General features: G+C 38.1%; 1 protein-coding gene across 1 annotated transcript; it reads left to right on the forward strand.

The window, feature by feature from the left end:
• The first annotated feature begins 1,985 nt into the window (after positions 1–1,985).
• LOC134540441 (ectonucleotide pyrophosphatase/phosphodiesterase family member 5-like) lies at positions 1,986–20,495 on the forward strand. The gene is made up of 7 exons (XM_063383192.1): positions 1,986–2,462; positions 4,749–5,006; positions 9,601–9,808; positions 12,940–13,146; positions 16,514–16,750; positions 18,341–18,443; positions 19,697–20,495. Exons 1-7 carry the CDS (start codon positions 2,106–2,108, stop codon positions 19,773–19,775), a joined length of 1,449 nt encoding a protein of 482 aa, XP_063239262.1. The 5' UTR covers positions 1,986–2,105; the 3' UTR covers positions 19,776–20,495.
• The last annotated feature ends 1,758 nt before the right edge of the window (positions 20,496–22,253 follow it).

Raw genomic sequence — 22,253 nt, forward strand, 5'->3', positions numbered from 1 at the left:
TAGGGGAGGAAGCGCAGGGGAAGGCGTTGAAGCCTTGAAGGAGAAGCGCAAAGCGATATTGTTACAAGCAGGGCTGCCACTCATGGGTTTTTCCACCCAGATCTGGGTTTTTCCAATGGTGTTTGGGTTTCTGGGTTTTTAAATAATGAATTCCAACAATTCTAGGTTTTTTATAATTTTAATTATTTTTATACCTAAAACAATAATAAAGGTAGTAGCTACTGTATCTGTTGCAATATCTGTTTGATAAATGCAAACAAGTCTATGTGTTTCACACACAAAAATACATATAAACACAAAACTAGTTTTCAAGAAACTAAGTCGAATATTAAATTAGACACATTCTTCAAAGAGGCTTGCAGAACACAAAACCAATGCAACAATTAACCTTCAAACCAATCTTGTAGAATCAGACTCTGAATAAAGACTAACGTACATGATGCAGTTTTATAAAAACAATTACCGGTTTAAAGAATGCAGTGATGGTGTTTGTTTTGTCATGTATATATTTGTAGGTTTTTTTATGATATGTGCTGTTCCAAGAATTACTTATACAGCCATTTTGCTGCAGTGTAATTTTCTTGTATTGGTTGTATTTAACCGTTTTCAGTCTTGTAAGTTAATTAATTGTTTTATATTAAAACCAGTTATGTTTATATTTTTGAATTAGTACGCAAACATTTTCAACGATAGCATTTTAGACGCATCTGGGTTTTTTACCCATGTGTCTGGTTTTTTTTGTAGGTTATCTAGGTTTTTCATGAATATCAGAGTGGCAGCCCTGGTTACAAGTCGTTTTGTTTATTGGCCTACTTCAAAGTACGCTCAGTGCGCGCACCGTCTCGTTCAATAATAAAACTAATGAAATTTTAATATTAAAAAGTACATTAATACAAGATATAATATTTATATTTGTGCACCTAACAGCTATGAAAATGCAAATAAATTCTCAGTTGACACTAATAACAGATGTAATCAACATATGGACTTTCTTTTTTCGAAAACAATTAGTAACTAGTGTTTTTATACATTAAAAATTCACGATTTTATCAAAAATAAAAAATAAAAAAACAGATAGGTACATTAGTGTTTCTTCAGATTAGTCGATGATTTATAACTCAGTTTTTGTTTACACAAATTACAATTAGCAAACTCATTATTTTCCGTGAAAAAATTCCACACAAATGAAGTCTTATTCGTGCACTTATCCATTCCTTTATTTCACTATAAAGATACTAACTATAAAGCATGACAGCCCGCAACATGGTGATACACGGCCAGGACGAACTGCAGTGAATGTTGAACTGATTGATACTGGTTGTATCAGGCGGGCATGAGAGTATCAGAGGTAGAGAATTACCAGGCGTGATAAATAATGTGTCAGATTCTCCTTCCGGTCGCACGGTCTGCGTACGCGGAGCTTTGTTGCCTCCTGGGACCGTCTGATACAGAAGTATCAGAGACTTGTAACATGGTACAATGCTGTATCAGTATTAGGTTGGGACAGATACCGAAAATTGCTGTAACAACCCACCTCTAGTAGACACATCAGATCTTTGCAACAGATAACTAATGGGAAAGGGAAAGTAACAGCAAATTAATTTGACCATTACATTCCACCTTCCTCAAACAATAAGTTAGCAACATTGCGTTTACGTCGCGACGGTTGAGAATTAACCTGTTTTCGAATTCCCAATTATTAAATATTTTAATTTAAACAAACTATCAGTGGGATAGAGAAAGAACAATTTAAAGAAATGTATTAATTTTGTAATGATAACATATTTAATAGAATACGTTAAAGGTTTTTTTAAACATTTCTTCATATTATTAATAATTGGTCAAATAATTGCGACATTTATATTAAAAAACAATTTTTAATGCCAACTTATCCTTTAAGAATTAAATTTCAGAAGATAATGCTTAGTAGGATTGTATGTTCTTTGGTAGAAAGAAATTGTATCAGAAAGTCTGTTTCTTTTTATTAGCTGTTCTGAGTTTGAAATGTTTGTTTACATTAGTTTTGTTACCTGAACCTATAAAAATAATTATAGATACTTATCACTTGATCAACTTAAACACGACATAATATTGTTTAAAATAATATGTATTTAAAACATTTAATGTTAATGTTAAACATGGGGTTACATGCCGTTTTCATCCGTGCATTGTCAAAACATCCACTCGTTCTTATCGTTTCGTTTGACGGATTTCGATATAATTATTTTAATAAAAACGTTACGCCAACTCTCGAATCTCTCAAGTTAAATGGAACATATACTATGTACATGAAAAATGTTTTTCAAACCAAAACGTTTCCAAATCACCATTCGATTGCTACTGGTGTTTACCCAGAAGTACACGGTGTACTGGCACCTCAAGTGTATGATCCAAAGTATAAAACAATATTGAAGTACAGCTATGAGTTGTGGCACTACAACGAAGATATTTTACCAATTTGGGTAAGGTTAATCTGGCGGTATACTTCGTATCGTCATGTGTGAATTAAGGAGTGTTTTCTGGAGCATTGATATAGGTACTGAGTGTTGAGGGCATATCGCAACCTTAATTTTTTTGCCGTCGGAGTGTTTACTTCTGAAGGAGAGCCTGGTAATGTCATCCGCGATTTCCCTATTGTTTCCAGGGCAGGATGATTCTTCCGCGATCTGTAGATGTATTACTCAAAAATCCCAAATTTTTTAATTCAGGAAACTACAATTATTATTTTTTAAGCCATTATACATAAGAATACATAAGTTACATTTATTTAAAATACAATTTAAATACCCTTATTACATTCAAAAGTGATTGAAAAGGGGTGATCATTTTTACTTTTTAACACATTTGAAAGCTTAAAATTGGAAAAAAATTTAACCTTGCAGGAAATCGCTACAGTTTTATGAACAGGAGCAAAATCTAAAATGGCCATGTAAATGGTCAGCGCTCTGCTAAATCGTCCATAAAACAATTTATGCCTGTGGCCATGGAAGCTTCCAAAATACCTTCCAAGGAAAACCATGGTGGCATTGCTATTTAGAAAACATGTCAGGGAATTAAAAAAAAAGAAATTAGGTACTTTTTTATTTTTTGAATAATAATCTGTCCTTTAGAATGACTGAAAAAATAATAGTTATTTGATAATTGTAACAAATTAGTCTCTTGTTTTTTTAATTGAATGATTTTGCACACTTATTACATTAAATGTAATATTTTAGCAGCTGCTTTATTTTTATATTAATAACGTCATTATTTCAACTGGAGCTTTTTATCTTCTGAAATGACATTAAGTAACAGTTTTAAACTAGAATTCGCTAGCATAAACATTGGCAGCATAGGTGGATCATACAAGAGATAGTTGAAAACCAAAAATTCATCGGAGAGCGACTGGCGAACAGCATAATCCAAACAGCCTCAGAATCTTTGGCTCATGCTGATTTTTTTTTTTCATTGTTATCTACTTCCTGCAAAGCTCCAAAGAATCCTACCATTCCTGCTTTGTTTCCATGTTCTTTGAAAATTTTTCATTATAAAAGTTATGAAATTCTGGCTTCCACCGCGCTACAAGGAGTTTCCCAGATTGTTTGTACCTGCTCAGACTATATTCTGTTTCCTCTACTTCCTTACACTTTAGCTGGTCCCACTATCATCCAGCGAGAGGGGGGCCACTGTGTTTGATTGGTCACATCACTCACCTCCCACTTAAATGATCTGGGTTTAATTCCAGTAGAGGTCAAGTGGGGAACATGATGGACGTTTCAGTGGGCCGGGGGTTTTGTCACGGTACTCCTGTTTTCCCTCACCCATTTGTTCCATCAATATTGCATTCTCATTTCCTCACCCCTTGCTGTCTCTCATAACTCTGATGTCATATTTACTAACAGGTTCATTTGTAAGCGTAGCGAGGAAATAACTTATTTTTTACGTAGGTGACTGAAACTGTCATGATAACCACACCAGTTCACAAGTGTTGACTTCAAGTACCCCAAGTTAAGTCCAGTGCCATGTTAAACCAATATAATTCAGCACGGAATCTTTATTGCAACCGCTATCAAAATATTTGAAATTGCAAAATGGTGAGGACCCCTTAAGCCACACCATCCTTTTTTAAAAATTACATATCATGTCGCCAGGTACATTGCTTCGTCCTGATGAAATGAACCTGTATACATTAATCCTGTGGAACAAGGTGCGCGCTGTTTTAATTTAGTATGTCGAAAATGCTGGATATAACAATGAATTATGATCGTAAGATGAATATGAAAGAAAAAATTTCCATAACACCTGGCACAATTAATTTGTATTGTGGTATTCAAGTTTTCGTTTGGTAAGGATCTTTTATTGAACTAAATTAAAACAGCAAGCATCATGTACCACAGGTTCAATATACATGGTTTTCAATTCTGATTAAAGTCTAAGAAACACTTTAAAAGGCAGAGCTGTGGAAAACCAGGAGGATTGTGGTGTGAAAAGCAGAAGGAGGGAAGAGGATAAAATGTAAATGTAAAAGTACTTAAACTAGCTATAGTGGAAACTATTGAGCATAACTGTTTACTTGATTCTAGCAATTGGGGGTTGTACTAGTTCTTAAACAGAGACTTGTTGCTGGTCGCCAGTGGCAACACACTCATTATCCAGCTGGACTGCAAGCCATGTGAGACAGAAGTAATGTGGCTCTCGTTGCACTGAGGAGAAAGTTTTGAGCTCGTCAAATGCTGTGTGTAACGCCTGACTCCGTGGCATGTCCACAGATAGTGAACGAGAAAGCCGGGGATGGCCGTCACAGCGGTACCATGATGTGGCCTGGGAGTGACTTCAAGTACCAGGACACGAGCCCCACATTTCAAATGAACTTCAACGTGTCTGTGCCGTGGGAGCGGCGCGTCGACACAGCGCTCGAGTGGTTCCTTGACCCCGTCACGCCGGCCAACCTCGTCATGCTGTACGTGGAGGAGCCGGATGCCAGTGCGCACGTGTTCGGCCCCGAGTCCCAGCAAGTCCTCAAACAGGTACACTCAGCCGCAGCAGGGCCCTAGTCCCAGCAAATCCTCAAGCAGGTACACACAACCGCAGCAGGGCCCAAGTCCCAGCAAGGCCTCAAGCAGGTACATTCAGCCTCAGGAAGGCCCTAGTCCCAGCAAGTCCTCAAGCAGGTACATTCAGCCGCAGCAGGGCTCTAGTCCCAGCAAGTCCTCAAGCAGGTACATTCAGCCTCAGGAAGGCCCTAGTCCCAGCAAATCCTCAAGCAGGTAATTCAGACTCAGCACTGCCCTCTTTCTACTGAATGAAATTTATAACTGAAACAAGAAGGCTCACTGAAGTTAGTTTTGTTCAACTCAAAATAACAAAGTTAATTAAAATTAAATAATAATTGACACTTTTCTTTGTAAAATAATTTTGCCTATCTTAGCATGAGTTTTGAAACCATATGTAAATTTAGGGTGTTTATCCTGTAATGTTTTAAAATTAATTTACTACCACAATTTTGTAATATATTGTTAGGCAAATATGGTGTTTAAATATTATTCTTAATACATACATGGTTGCCTAACTATAAGTACTTTGACTTATGTTACTTTTGTCATTGTACAAAATAACAAATATTTGATGTTAAAAAGTTGTCGTAATATTTATTGTTATATTTTGTGTATGGCAGAGTGCAGTCCGTGACTTTTTAGCTGATTTAACAACTGTCCCTTGATTCTCAAAAGGTTGAAGACCTTTTTTTTTTGTACAGCATCATCAAATTTTGAGTAGAACCAAAGGTGATTGTTGCGGATGGTTGGTCGTTACCCACTCACTCCTCGTACAGACATATATTTTTTGTATTGTAGTGCTGCCGGCCTTCACGTGGGGCGAAAGCGTGGCGGATGCCTCCAGTCATGGAACAGGTGGTTCATGTGACTGGCGCCCGGCGCCAGCTCAGCAGGCGTAGGCGCCAGGGCCCAAGTGACTATCGGGGACGGTGACGTAATTGTTGTTGATTCTCGAGCAGGAAGGCTCTGAGGAGACACTGCTCCACCCACCACGTTATGGTTCGGGGGCACGACGCTGACATATCGGCGAGGTAGCTACTAAGCTCGCTAACAGCGGGAACACAGCAGGCGCCTATACTGAGTAACATTCACGTACATCCAGGTGACGAGTACTGACAAGTACCATCACGACAAAACACATCTGTTACTGGAGATTTGGGCGATACGGCACATTCTGTCCGAAACGCAGGAGAGTGTTTCCTTTAGGCTACGGCCAGACGAGCGTTATTTGCAGCAATGTTGAGCGCGACAAATAAAGCTAGCGTTATAAGTTGCAGCGCATGGCCAGACACGAGCGTCAATTGTCGCGTGAAAAACGGCGTGAAATGTTGCAAGTGAAACGATACACGGCCACACGTGCAACAAATAGCGCTCGCTGCAGCCAGTTGATTATAGTGTTCCCACTACCTATGGTGTCGTGGAGGAAGCTGCAGTAGTAGCAGCACTTGTACATCGACAACGAAAATGTCGAAGGAAATTGTAGGTACACCTTTTAATTAGTGAACGTCCAACAAAGGGGAAGTAGATATATACTACTACATGAAAAACTGAAGCAGTACCCCAACAAATTTCATGAGTATTACCGTATGTCGGTGAATTCATTTATTTACCTGCTATCAGCTTTGACTGTGAGTGGCATGTTAGCAAAACAGAACACCGTTATGCGGGACTGTATAGGAGTGGAAGAAAAACTAGCAGTTACACAAAGGTAAATAAATGTAGTTATAATACAGTGTTACAAGATAAAAAATTTAAATTAGAAAGCACCAAACCGTTGAGCTTCAAGGCAACTTAAACAGTGACATGATAGACTTGTCTGACTCGTGATTCCACAGACGTAGGCGACTGTAATGATGTATCTTGGGTACACTGGACGAAGGATGGTTGGGCACCGTAAGATGATGGTGCTTGTGGATAGAAACCCAGAGTCGGTGCACTGGAGAATGATTTCATTACCTCCAGCATCCTAATCTGCATGTCCAATTTATACTCCGGTTTGACAGCTTGCATGCTAGGTAGCAAAGACAATAGAAACATTCTATCTGGGTCGCATTCAAGTTCTTCACAAATATTTCGTGATATCTTGTTACTCCGAAGAACATCTATAAGTTCCCGCTCAAAAGAGTTGGCACCTCTTTTGCGTTGGTGAGAATTTGTCGGCCTGCTGACTGTAGGCCCAATCACTTGAACATCCCCTTGCTAGTCCTCCGTCCTACGCCCTGATCCATCCATGACAGGTGAAGGATGTGACTCTTCTACATCCATATTGCCAGAGGTCCTGTTATATAGATTATACGGTGTTGGGAAAAACTTGCACGTCTTTCTGTATTGTATTGAAAACACTTGTGCTTATAATACGCACCATCTACTAACTGCAAAATGGTCCCTGGCATTGGTATTGCACACACACCACCACGAATTTGAAATGTATTTTAACTGTAGTGCACTAATCGTCTAACACATATCATATCACAACAAAAGACATCAACTTGCACGTTTTTCCCAGGTGTTGCACGAAGTTTTTAACAGAGTAGTTTGCTGTAAATTGTTCTATATTATTATGTCATATTTGAGCAAGAGCATTATTTATATTTAGATTAGACATAAATAGTGACCTTGGATTGTTATCTTAAAAACATTTTTAACTGTGGTTTTTATATTACATGGTTTAACTGCGTGTGTGTAACGGTTTTACACGTATAACCACAACCAAGTTAACTACAATCAGTATTGTACACTAAAAACGAGCTTATGTGCTACTTCAGCACGTATTAAAAGCACACACATTAATATGTTTGTATTTTAAAAAACACTTAAATTGCATAAAATATTGCCAAATCATCTTTTCTTTTTCAATTACCAAAATCCATTGCGCGCTACGTAGATCACCGTGCGTGGCTCTTCGTTCCTCCGGCTGCTGCAAATGTCGCACGTCTGGCCGGTATACTGCCGCATTTGTCGCGCCCAGAAATGGGTCCGATCCTATTCGTTCTGCGTGACGCGCGTGTCGCAGCTCGCTTCACTTGCTGCGGCGCGTCATTTGCGGCGCGTCTGGTCAGCCACGCTTGCTGCCATGCGACGCATTTTCTGGCTACATTTTGCAGCGCACGAGCCGCTGCAAATAACGCTCGTCTGGCCGTAGCCCTAAAGTCTAATTTTGTTCCTTATTATTTTTATCCTATTTTTAATTTTTTTATATCTTTATGTACATCCTTATTATTCTCGGCCAGGGATGGAATGTGACGTTACCGAACCTTTGATTTAAAAATTATCTTCTGCAAATTCTTTCCTAGAAGAAACAAAACAAAAAAAAAATACACGCATAACTATAAAAAAAAAAAGGTTTTGCTATCTAGTTTGCGTCAATTTATAACACATGCACACTGTTTAGTTTTTTTTCCCTTCCTAAACAGCACTCTGCCAATGCGATTGCCATGTTGCAGTAGCGCTCCCACAACACGCCACTTCACTGGCCTGGCTGAGACCTGGGTCTTCAGCTCTGCCCATGGCAGTACAACTTCAGTATCCAAAGTTGCAATCTTGGTAGCCAATCAGAATGGGAGTGCAAAGACGTACCACAGTGCGGCTGAACCAACGGCTCAGCTCCGATTGCCTGACAAAATACAGTTTCTGTTAGAAAACGTCAGCATTTAGCCTTTTTTCAATTATTTTCTTCAACCATATTATTAATCACTGCTGGAAAATCCTAGTGTGTTTCCTTACTGTTGGTACCGGCTGAAGAATTCCTCAATTTCGCATTATTGTGTCTGTAGCATGTGTTTTCATTTTTAATGACTTCACTGTAGATGAGATATTAAACGCAAAGTTAAATGTTCTTAACTAGCACACATAAGTTAAATTAAAATAATTTGCATTTATTGGTACAAACTTCATGCCAAATAATTGATATTGATTTAATTTAATATACAGTGGAGTACCGATTCTACAAAGCTTTAATTTACTGAGGTCCCGTATTATCCTAGTCAACCTAAAGTGCCATTACCGGCAAAGACTGTTGAAACAATTTACTTGAGGACCTTGAAAATTATTTAACGGTTGTCTTAAGCCTAGAAAAATTAACTTTAAAGATGCCATCTACCAGTTGGGCAAAACATGAAGTGATTTGAAAGAATCTACACAGAAGAAAAGCTGTAAAAACTTCACCCTGCAAAAATGATACCAATGGGCCAACTTGAAACCAAGACGTTTTCTAATTACGTGTGTGTTATTTGAGATTTTGCTTGTTTGAGGTAGCTTCGGTCCACATTAACTCGGCCGGCCGAGTCTACAGTTTTTCTTATTTCATGTTTTAAAATTTGTATAAAGGTTTTTGTTTGAATGCTGATTAATTTAATGATTTTAGTTCCATCTGTGTGCCATGAGATAACTTGCATTTTAGTGTTACGTGCGGGGGAAAGGGGGTGTGTCGACATGCTTTGCCTCATCTTTTTTTTTTTTGTTTTATAGCAATTCACCTTAAAATCTTGTCCCTGACTATTGGCATGATTCCGATGCAATCCAGCTGGGGGGGGGGGGAGGAGGGAGTGACGTTTGCTCGTCGCCGCAGATCGCGAAGGTGGACTCCCTGACGGGCTATCTGCGGGAGCGTCTGCGCGCCGCCGGGTTGCTCGGCCTGATGAACGTGTTCCAAGTGAGCGACCACGGCATGGACACGGTCTCGCTGGACCGCATCATCAACCTCACCGGCCTGGTGGACAGCTCCACCTACGAGCTGGACGGCGTCTCGCCGGTCCTTGGCCTCATCCCCGTCCCAGGTAACGGTTCCCTCCCTCGGGTTGAAATGCGGACACACCCGTCCAGGGCCACAACTAGAGTCTCTGGCACCCGGGGCATGAATGGATAAATGCGCCTCCCCCCCTCCCCTCTTTTTTTGCACATACCACACCAAAAAGCGGGGGGTCCGGGGGACCTCCCACGGAAAAATGGTGCTATTTAAGCATTTTACATACCTACATGTAACAGTTTCTGTGCTGCTGTAACTTCCATGCATGAACCTACTATGTCCATAAAGTAGTCTGTATAATCACTAGACTTGTTCATTAAATATGTTGAGACGTTATATTGTAAATCAGATTAGACATTCCTGGCATGCAAGTTAAAAAACTTTTTACCAGTTATCAGTTGTAGTAGGAATTACAATGCAAGCGATTTCGGCGCCCCCACAGCTTTGCGCCCGGGGCGTATGCCCCGCTTGCCCCCCCTTAGTTGCGGCCCTGCACCCGTCTGAGATGTTTCCAGACAAGGCTGACCTCTGACTACGTTGTTTATTTCGTTTTTTTTATGGAGAAATATTTTGAAAATGAGATGATGGAAGCAATTTTGCCGTAATAATCCGGATAATGAACTTATGAGCGACCACAATGTGATAGTTGGGCATGAATGAAATTTTAATTAGGTCTTTCTTTTCTTTATTTTTTTAACAAATAGCAGTTGCATGCATCTGGCCATGCAGTTTGCTTTGAGCTCTGTTGATTTAGTGGAACATCCGAAGAAATTGTCCTGGATAAAAAATGACAGCATGAAAACGTAATAACTCGACATGGTGGTTGGAGTCAAGCCATAAAGCCTATTCCTGTTTGTTGTAAAAGTGTACGTAGACTCAGGCTGAAAAATAATGGCTTAATTATATAAAACGATTAAAGTAATTTAAAGCTTTGCTGTTCGTGTGGGTTAGGTAGAACTGGTAACTCTGGATATGGAAAGAAGTCAGCCTCCTACAGGAAGCATTAGTTTATTTACCTGAAATGAAAACACTTCAAAATTTATCAAACACACTTAACATAGTTTATTTAAAACTTAGCATCTACAGCAACAGAGTAGTTTTTATCACTTTTATAACCATTATTCAAATGAATAAATAACTACGGAAACTGTCAGATTTGTAGATGGTTAGGGTTAAAAAAAAATAGTTACTAAAATAATTATAATTTTTACCAAGAATTACTAAAAATGTATTCAAAATCATTGCTCCACTTATCATCATTTTTACCTTCATCAGGTATTACTAACGATCTCACATTTCTGAGGCTTAGAATAATAATTTTACAAGGCGTCTGCCCATCATCTTTTGAAAATGTTATCCTATCTTGGCCACCATAACCTCTTATGAAAACTTATGTCGCTAACAGGGACGTGGACATTTTCTTTGACTCCACGCCACGCAGACAGAGCGGGTAGGCGGGCCGAAGCCTCTGCCCCACCTTCGTTTGCCTTAAACAGTATTCACCGAGCTTACATAGCTCCGAAAGTCGCAAACGAACCCGCACAGTACCGAGAAAACAAACTAACATTCCTGGCACGACCACCCCTCCACCATTGACCACCGCAGTTCAGCGTTCACCCGGCAGGTAGCGACACCTGCCGGTCAGCAGAGGCCAACTGCGCGGGGCGCCGTGCGCATAAAAACAACCTCAGCTGAGCCGAAACCAGGGTGGAAGTGCAGGGGCTCAGCCAGGGGGGTATGGTTTTAGGGGTTCAAACCCCCCCCCCCCCTTAGCACAAATCTTTAATTAATTTCTTATTCATCACTCAAACAAATTTCATATTAAAATTAATAAAATTTTTACCATTACAATATTTAAATTTAAGTACTACCGAAAACTGCTAAAATAGCACTATTTTACACCTTAAAATCCAAATACGGGTGGGGGAAGGTGGGGGGGCATGCTTCTTAACACCTTCCATACACAAATCCTGGCTACGCCACTGTAGAAGTGTACCAGATTCTCCGAACAGCGATGCAAACAGCGCGGTCAGTTCGCAAGGCTACCACTATGTGATCACGCCACATGTTCCGGAAAATCTAGCCACAAGCAACACCGTACCTACTCAGCTCAGTACAATCAGAATTCCCAGTATTGGGAAGGAAAGAAAGCAGAACCAAACAACTACGTACATTACCGTGGCACCGTGGAAGAAAAATTTCAAGCCGACAATATTTATTATTGTAGTTCTTTAGCATTTGTTGTTTTTGTTCACAAATTTTCCCACTCACCAGACGTTTACTAAATGTTATTTGTGAGCTGTAAAATGTCTTGCAAGCAGTCATAATTAGAAACCTTTGAATGAATTTTTACTGCAATTAGTGACCAAACATAAAATGTAAGACAGCTACTGTTATAAATCCATTAAATAACAGTAATAACAAAAAAAAACTGTCTTATAATCAACATGGACTGGTATACCAGCCTTAATAAGTAAAGTTATTTTACCCTTGTTCAATAAACAACCAATGATTTGACTATTGTTATTAAAAGGTTGGACAAACATACTGTATGTATGACCTACTCTTGTGTCTTTATGGGGCTATATGTCGGTTGGAGGATCAAATCCCTCGCTTCTCACCGAGGGATCTGGCGGACGTTTCAGCGGACCTAGGTACTCCCGTTCCCCTTACCACTGCATTCCGTCTCGTAGCCTCACTTTTCCTTCACCCCTTCATTCGTTCTTCGACTTAGTCAGTCATTCTGTATTTCTCGGCAGCCGGTCATAAGTGAGTCCACATGGGAAAGTGGTCACCATGCAGCTACTCTTCTAGAAGAGCCTAGTGCCAAATGTGCTGAAAAAATGCACGATGAGCTTTGGTTAGCCATATTAGAGTAAATAAAATCAGGCCATGATTCGTCAGTGCTGCCACTGGTTAAGGATCCATCAGGATCTAGAGGCTTGTTGTAAGCAATGTAACACATATTCAAACAGAGAAGGGCCACAGTACTTTAATTGTGGAAAAATGATATCCTACGATGTTGGAGCCTCATTTGAGAGAGTAGCCATTGACATTGCCTAGCCATTTCCAAAGACTAGAGATGGTATCATTATATAATGGTGGAAATTGATTACTTCAGTAAGTCTGGCGCGACCTCCACCGCTGATGTTGTGTGGCCAGGTGCGGAGGACCAGATCTACGCGGCCTTGAAGAACGCCTCGCTCCGGGAGCACTTCGAGGTGTACAGGCGGGCGGAGGTGCCGGAGCGGTGGCACTTCGCCCGCAACCGGCGCGCCCCGCCCCTGCTCGCCGTCGCCGACGAGGGCTACGCCTTCGACGACTTCTTCGCGTCCCGGGACCGCTACATCCACCACTACAACGTCTCACGTAGGTGTTGACGCCGAGGCGTGGTCAGTGGTGTGCGGAGCAGGAGGAAGGGCTCTCGTATTGTTACGTTATTTCTGTTGGGTTTATTTTTGTTTCAGTACAGTGATTAAGGGGCCCGCCTCGTCAGGGGTGTATGTGTGTTAGTGAGGCGGGATGATAAGCGCGACGCTCGCTGGTATTTCTAGCGCGGTATAGCCTCTAAGCACAAGGCTCTGAACTGACGCGCAGTCTTCTCATCGTCACAGGATAACTGTGAAATTTGAGTGGTGACCATTAAATTATATGGTGAAGAAATGAAGATAAATGTGAAATGCAAGTCCCTTAAGTGCTTTCAAGAATCTGTACCGGTTGTTTTACATCTAAAAATTACTCTGAAAACATTCGTTTTAACCATTTTCACTCTTCTAAAAATACAGTTTAAAAACTTAATCCGAAATCAAAAGTACTTTTTGGCCCTCAGCGAACTCTTAAATGCTTTTCGTAAGCAGACTCCACCCGGATATCTTGACTAGTTTAGAAATCACGTTGTTTTTCCTGAAGCTCTGCGCACCGTATGTGTGCCCGGGTAGGCGGGCCCTTAAAGCAATATTACCAATTCTTTTAGTTTGCTCGAAAATACAGTTTTATCATTTATTTGCACGTCTATGACAAAAACAATTTTTTACAATCTCTGGTCATAATATTTCACAAAAAAAAAAAAAAATTATCCTAACCAAATAAAATGCCTGCACCAGGTATTTTTGTCGTGAGCTACCAAAAGCCTTACAAATGCTCAGACTGATAGATTAACTCACTAAACAATAGGTCCGTGAAAAAGAGGAGAAGCTGATTGTTTTTTGCTGGAAAGTAACTGAAACTGCCCTAACGACCCATAGCCAAGGCTAGCAGGTGGGGCAGATGGTTTTATTCGTTGCTGTTTCCCAACATGGCGGTGTAAAGATAATTAGAAATTAAAAAGACAAAAAATCCCAAAATAACACGTATTAACATTTATTGGCCATGCCATAATCTAAACTTCAAGACAATATATATGACAACAACAAAGAACCTAACTAGGTTTCAAAAAGTAAAGCCATGTCTGGTTACAAAAACTTAACTTGGAGTGCACACTCCATAACTTAGAACATCTGAAATTAACATCAATTTTAAAAAAAATTTCAATGATGGACGCAAAAGAATACCCCCTTTACTGAATCCTGACGTAGGAACTCTATAATGCTCAAGCAACAAGATAAAGATAACTCACTTGAGTTAAGAACAAATGCAGATCATAACTGACAAATCTTTGTCATGCTAAAAGAGCAAAAATAAAAATACTCAAAGAGAAGAACCAAAGTTTGTAACAAGCTCAAAACCCTGGTGCAGCACAGCGTTTAAAAAGGAGAATTGGCACGCAATTTTAAACTCAAAAATAAATTTTTCTTCGAGGTTGTACCAAAAACTAACAAATACAAAATTAATGAAATTACAGGAGCTCTTGCATATAAAAAAAATACATGAATAAGTCTGTTGAGTCATTCAAATACTACCTAGCTTTTGTGAAATACCTGCCATGAATAAACCATTATTAGAGACCCGTGAATTTCGCGGGTTCAATGACCTCCAGAATAGACTCCAATATCCTCTATACACTCGGGCAAATGCCAACTGTTCATTGGCTGTTGACTAGTGAGTCGTCTCGACTGGGTGGCCTGTGATTCGACATTTCTATGAGTGAGGGTCTCTAATTGGCCCTCAGTCCTCCAGATTAACAGAGAACCAATGACAGAAGCAGCACTAAGGTATAATTATTTGAATTTTAGCATAACACGAAATGAATCCGCGAAATTCACGAGTTTCTAACCATCATCGGTTTCTAGTTACTGTGTTTTTGAAGAGTTAACCCCAAGTGCTAAAATATTCTCTACTTGTCGCATCCTGGCCATCAGCTCTGCTGCCTCCATTGTCCGACTGCTGTCTTCTCCCTCGCCAGCCACAGGAACCCACGCCACGCTGAACGCAAACCAGCGGCCTCATTGGGCCGATCACTCCCCCACGCGTTATCGAAACTGGACCAATCCTATTCTGTTAAACCTTTCGTATCCTTTGAGAAGTGCCGTTCCACCGGAAAAGGGAAAGGCGAGAGATGAGATTTGGTGCCACCCCAAGATGTTATGTGCTCCTAGCCTGCCTGACGTCAAGGCTCACGGGAAACTTGCCTAGCTACGTCTGGCCTCTACGTGATCGGAGAGCCCAGCGCACAGAACCACAACAATTACGAACCATTCCTTAAAAAAACAGTTTCATAGATAACAAAAAAATTCAAGGCAAAAGTTTAAAAACATTTTTAAAAAAACTGGATCAGTACTATTGAAAATTCATATACGTATTTCATCCTTATTAAATACCTTTACCAGTTGAAAAAAAATTTTATTTTTAAAAGAATATATATATATTTAAGTAGTTGTTGGTTAAGGTTTTTGATGGTTAGCAGCATTATAAAGACCATAAAAAATTAAGTATTTCTATTAAAATTTAAACATATATTTAAAAAATTTCCCATATTATTTGACAACTCCAACAAATATTACTGTAAAATATGCAAAATACAGTAAAATTAAAAAGAGAGAAACATATATTGAACCATAAGAGTGTGGTACAAAATGCAAGTTAAAAAAAATAAGTGGCAATGAATTTTCTTTAGCCAAACTTTGAAAATTGTTTTGTTGATCCGAATGATCAAGTATTTTAATAGTTTTTCATCAAAATCTTACGAGTGTTTGTTCCAAATGAAAAGAATTTGCAGAAAACAAATCAAAATTTATTGATGAATCTTCTTGGCTTCATTGTGACAGTCTTTTTTTGTGAATGAGTCCCACTTGCTGTATCCATCAGTAAGGAATGGTAAATATGATAAGGAATGTTTAATAATCGAATATCACATTTTTCAGAAACATGAAATATTTTTATAGTACGCGCAAGCACCTGATCTCTGCCCAGGGCCGGCGCGTCCATACAGGCGAACCAGGCAACCACCCAGGGCGCCAAGTAGCCGGGGGGCGGCGCAGCACGACACATAACAGCTGATATAATATGTTTAACGATTATTGAAACTAGATGAAAATGGATTTTTGTAACAGTTTGGAATGTTTATATTGACATAAGTAATTATTTAAAGTCCACGGTGACCTGTTTATGATTTGTAATAAGTAAAAAAAAAACACAAGCCTGCTTACATTTGATTGTTGACAAAATCTTAGGCTTACGTGATGTATTTTGAGGCAAGGAAAATTTTTTTTTTGTGGTGTCCGGCGGAGGGGGTTGGGGATCAAGGTTTTTCGCCCGGGGCGCCGATTGACCTTGCACCGGCCCTGTCCTCTGCCCGCAGCCTCGGCCAACGTGACGTTCGGGATGCACGGCTACGACAACTCGCAGCTGGACATGCTGCCCTTCTTCCTGGCGTGGGGGCCGGCCGTGAGGCGCGGCCACACGGTCCCGCCCTTCGACACGGTCGACCTCTTCCCGCTGTGGGCGCACCTGCTGGGCGTCGCCTGCCCGCCGGGCAACGGCTCCTTGGAGCACGTCCGCGGCATCCTGGCGGCCGGCCCCCCGTCCCTACTCGCGGGTGGGCGTCGTCCCGCCGACACTGCGGACAGGGGCGTAGCCGGGGGCGGGTTCAGAGGTTCAAACACCCCCCTTCCCAAATCTTTAATTAATTTCTTATTCAAACAAATTTCATATTAATATTAATAAAAATTTTACGATTACAATATTTAAATTTAAGTACCGAAAACTGCTAAAAAAGCACTATTTTACACCTTAATATCCTAATTTTCCTGGGGGAGGACCCCCGGACCCCCCGCTTTAATACGGGAGGGGGGGGGGGGCTCATGCTTCTTAACACCCCCCCCCCGCCCCCCATACACAAATCCTGGCTACGCCACTGCACTGCAGAGTGTTCTCGTGACCTGGTCGCAGCGACCCGGTCTCACATTCCTGTTTTACTGTCGTACATGTTTTTATAAATGGTTTCTGATATTTAACAGTTTGGTTCAGAAAAAAGCATTTTAACTTCAATTTTGCTGGTTTTGCTCATTGTTTGCCAGGTCAGTGTTTGTTTAGGTGCGTTTTAAGTCCAGTGCAGTTCATAGACTTGCAATTCTGAAAATAAACTTCGAAAAGATAATATTGTAATGTTTAGATAATACTTTTTTTTTTTCCTACTACAGAAGCAATCGTTAGTATTGTTGTTCTGCACAAACACAAATGTGATATGGCATTTAATTTAATATCTTTGATTATTTAGTCAAAATAGTTGACTGCTTGGTTTTTGTTTGTTACTAAATTTGTTTCCTAGTTTGTTGGTTTTTCTTTATGCCTTAGAATTGCAGTTTTTGAAGTTAGGACAGTCATTGTTAATTGGCAGAAGAAATGCAAAAATTATAATGGGATGTTTCAAATTGTTAATTTTTTTTTTTTTTGTAATTTTATAGTTTATGCACAGTTTTCTTTTAGCATGTACATTGAATGGTTCTAAAGAGAAAATACTCAAAGATAGCAACTTTTTCGGAAAATTAAAGTTTTTTAAATTCCGAAAATGGAATTTTTCAGTGTTTCTAATGTTGTTTAATTATCCTGCAAAGGGGCGTTTTTCAATTCCGACTGGTTTATTAAAAAAAAGTGTTAGTGTGGAGATTTATTAAGTTAAGCAAAGTTGTGGTTGAAAAACCTTAAAACTGAGAAAGACAATGTAAAAATTACCATCTAGATTTTTTTTTCATTTTTAATTCCTAAACCAAACAATTTTTTGTGACTTCAAAAGCCTTCAGAACTACTGAGTATTCCAAAACACTGTGGGAATAAAATATTTAATTTTAGAAGAAATCATAAAGTGGTACATTTGATAATTATATTTTTTTATTTATTAAAGTGAAACAAATGACTTTCACGTCAAAGACATAAGTGGACTTAAATATAGTGCTAACTGTACATTAACATAAATGCCGCGAACAAAAATGATTCTCAAAAGTTTTTAACTTCTCTAGCTCAATTCAGTTTTTGATGTCTTAACTCATCTCAGCTTTATTCAACTCAACTTAAACGTATTTTTAGATTACTGAACTCGCTCGACACGACTCGGCCAAAAAATTGGCACTCATCCATCTCTAGTTCATAATATTTATTGAAATACTGTATTTAATGTTATCTGTTTCAGCTTACATTATTACGTTGGTGGTTGCTGTTGCGTTCGCTGCCGTTGTGGTAGCGTTTGTGTTGTACAGAAGAAACAAACAGGGCTTCATGGTTTTGTCCTACAGGTACGTTTCCTGTACGTAATGTTTTTGATCAGTCAGCCTTCTATTAAGAAAATTTATCAGGTGTTTTACTAAGCAATTTTCAATGCAGTAAGATTTTTTAAACTTCATAACTTGTCTTTTTATTATGCGAGCTGATCAAGAGATTAATTACCTGACCGCTTGTTTGGCAATGGCAATACTAACCTTCATCTGTTGGCTTCTTGATGTATATGTGGACGTGAATTTAAAAATTAAGGGGGATTAGCCCCCACCTTCTCCCACTTTATATTTTCCTTCTTTTTTTTACTATAGCTCTAATTTTGAATTACTTAGCCCAATTATTGGTATGTCAACGTGTAAATAATATCTCCCAGACCTTCTGTACCTACTTTGTTGAAACACATGTTTACTAACAGCCTCTAGTCTGTTAGCATCGCGAGGAAATAACTTAATATTTTCATGCGGACCACCACAACTATCGTGATAGTTACAAGCCAGAGCTAAGTCCAATGCCATGTCAAACCAAAAAAAAAAAAAAAAAAAAAACAGTTAGCATGGAAACTTTATTGCAAGCGATATCAAATATATTTGAATTTGCAAGACGGGGTGGCCTGATCCACCTTCAGTTTGTATGTTTCTGAACGTTAGTGTTCGCCCAGTGATTGTGCGGAGAATGTTAGAGAGAATCCTGGCAGGACTTACCGATAGAGACGATGAAAACCAAATATTACTGCTGGGCCTGTGGGCAAAGTCTTCCTTGATTGTTCTAAGACATGACACCTTTTAACAATACTGTATTGCACTGTCTGCTTTGTGAGACAAAAATTCTAGGCTAGTTTCAACCCTTTACACACACTTTGTCAACTGCTAAGATATGCATAATTTTAATTTATTTATTGTAACTAAGCTATTTTATATATATATATATTTTTTTTTTGTGTGGTAAATAAAATTTGTTTACTTCATAGCCCTACAGTATGATGTCCACTAGAATGTAGGTACACCTTAACCCTCACATTCAGGGTTTGATAAACTCCATGTATAATTAAGGTATAAATTTGTCCACTTCAGTGAATGTGCCAACTTCTAACATGCTGGAAACTGCAGAAGTCACTAAAGATATTTTTTTTTTGTTTTAGTTGTAAATGAGACTAAAAAAAAAAATACCTTTACGTTTTGTGATGTTAGGTTTGACAAAACTTTGTAATTCTCACGGTTATGCTTGTGTTAAGCCAGAAAATAGTTTTAAGTTATTTTTGTGTGCATGGATTCAGGAAGATGGGCGATTTGGCAGACGCGGGCCCCGAGGACATGATTGAAGGTCAGCATCTCCTCAGCATCGCTGAAGATTAGTGATTTCAAGGTCACGAGTACACGTTGGGTAAACGATCACATGAAAGGTTGTTATGTATTTTCTTAGATCTGTACGTCTGTAAAATTTGTGATACAGTTTAACGCTTGAGACGAGGCAGACTCTTTGAGGGGAATATAGCATACCTTTATTTCCTTTGGAATTACTGCTTTGCTTTTAATAGATTTAAAAAAAAAAATTATTTAAAAAAAAAGCATGGAGCAGACAGGAATGAACTGTTCTCTGCTGTGCTGTATTAACAGTGATGAGTTGAGCTTGGCTCCATTATGGCTTATTGATATACAAGATTTTATGGTGATATTTTTTAGGCCATATTTTGTTTTGGAAACAGAGTATCTTGGTCGTATTATTTTTATAAATTTTTGTTTATTCATTAAGATAGTGTATGATTAAACTAACATGACACTTAAATTCTAAATATTTAGTCTGCCAAAATAGAGCAGTTTTACCTGTGATAATATACACATTATTACAATAAAATAATTTGTAATAAGAACGACTAGAACAGAACTACTCGCAACAATGAAAAAAAAAATCATCACATTTTGTGTGTTTGAAAAAGGTACAAATTTAAGTAATTTAACAACATATTGATTGTAATTAACTTTTTCCTATTTTTTGTTGATATATTTTGTTAAAATATCATGTTAAAATAATTACATTCTTTGAATTTGATACATTAAAAGATTTCAATTTCATAATTTGAATGAAGTTTGGTTTTTTATTTGTTTGTTAATTTCTTGAACTTAATTATATTGAAGATCAAATATATTTTTTAATTAAATATAAATGTGAAAATTTTTTCCTTTCCATTTCACAAAATACAAAGAAAAAGTTAGAAAATATAGTAAAAGAAAAAAGAGTGATATATAAATGGAACCATAACAGAGTAATGCAAAATGCATTTTGCCCATTTTATTAAAACAGGAATATTTTAAGTTTAATAGTTAATTTGTTGATCAAACTGATATTTTAAATAAAAATAGTTTTTTTTTTTTTTTTTTTTCAATATTTTTATATCTTATATTATGTACTATATTGCTGGAAACAAATTGAAATTTCTCTAAGTTTCTTAGCTTCTTAAATTTGACATGCTTTAAATATAAATTTTTGTGAATGAGTCACACTTGCTATAGTTGTTAGTAAGGGCATGTATTTTTTCCATTTTTTTGTGAAAAAATTAGACTGCTCATTTGACTGCGATATGGTATGCCGTAACCAGCAATTTCTTCCTTACAATGGAAGGTTGTCTGCTAGAGAAGCTATTGTCGTATTTGACCAAGCCACTCAGGCATTTGCTTCCATGCTAAGTAATTGTGATTGGATTGCTGACAGTAAACATCCATTTAAAAGAAACTCGCCCAATCACAAAACAGATGACGCTACAGTTTTTTTTTAACTGATAGCTAGTCTCGAAATCTGTTCGAGAAAGATACCTTAGCTATTGCCTATTACCTATTAGTAATGAATAATTTTAAAAAATATTTGATCTGAAATATTAAATTGAATAACCAATCATCACAATTTTTAGGGAGGGTTAAGTGTATATAGATGTTGCAGGGTAATAAATAGTAATCATCTCAGTATAAATGGTACTGATACAGTTTTGTGATAAGTTAAATCTAATTAATTTGAAAAATAATTAGTTATAAGAAATAATTCTTGATTAATTTAAACTGTAGTTGTGTATCTTATCATCACATATTTTATTTATGTGCACACTTCAGTTTTATCAGAGCACTTGAAATTGATTAAGTTTTATTATACTAAAATCACTGACAAATGTTCCTTTGTTTTAATTGGTCACAAGTACATATGTCACATCAGTCTATTGATTGTAGTATCTGGAATGATTTTTAGGAGACTTTTTAATATTTGTTGTTGCCACTTTTTTTTTTTATATTAGTCTTATTTGAATTTTGTAAATATTGTGTGTGCTGTATTTTCACAGGTGTTATCCTGTTTTATGATTAGAATTTTTTTTAACTAGGAATTATTTTCTCTTGGTTTTTATAATGTAAAGGGGTTAAAATAAGATTATGTACTTGACACAAGCAATCAAAGTTCAGCATAACCTTCCACGGTGAAATATTTGGTACAAATTCATGGCTGCCATTAAGATTGATTCACTTATGCTAGTGCTTCTCTGACCCTTGTATTCCCTTTGTGTGGCAGTCTCTATGACAAAATTTTCTTTTAAATATTTAGCTCCATTTTAAGAGATGATACAAAGTAGGAATGGGATATATTTTTTTGGCTGTGAGTGATGTGATTATTTCTTATCTCTAATCACTGGAAATACCATCATTGACGGTATTGTATGTAGCTTGTAAATACATCATACAAATTTTTCTCACATTCAAATCATCATTCAAGAAAACAGTTATACAGGTATCTTTTTTCCCTCCATACAACTTAACTTACTGCTGCGAGTGGAAAGCACAATTTGCATGATGTCT

This window comes from Bacillus rossius, chromosome 16 (genome assembly GCF_032445375.1).
Source record: "Bacillus rossius redtenbacheri isolate Brsri chromosome 16, Brsri_v3, whole genome shotgun sequence".
Lineage (NCBI taxonomy): Eukaryota > Metazoa > Arthropoda > Insecta > Phasmatodea > Bacillidae > Bacillus > Bacillus rossius.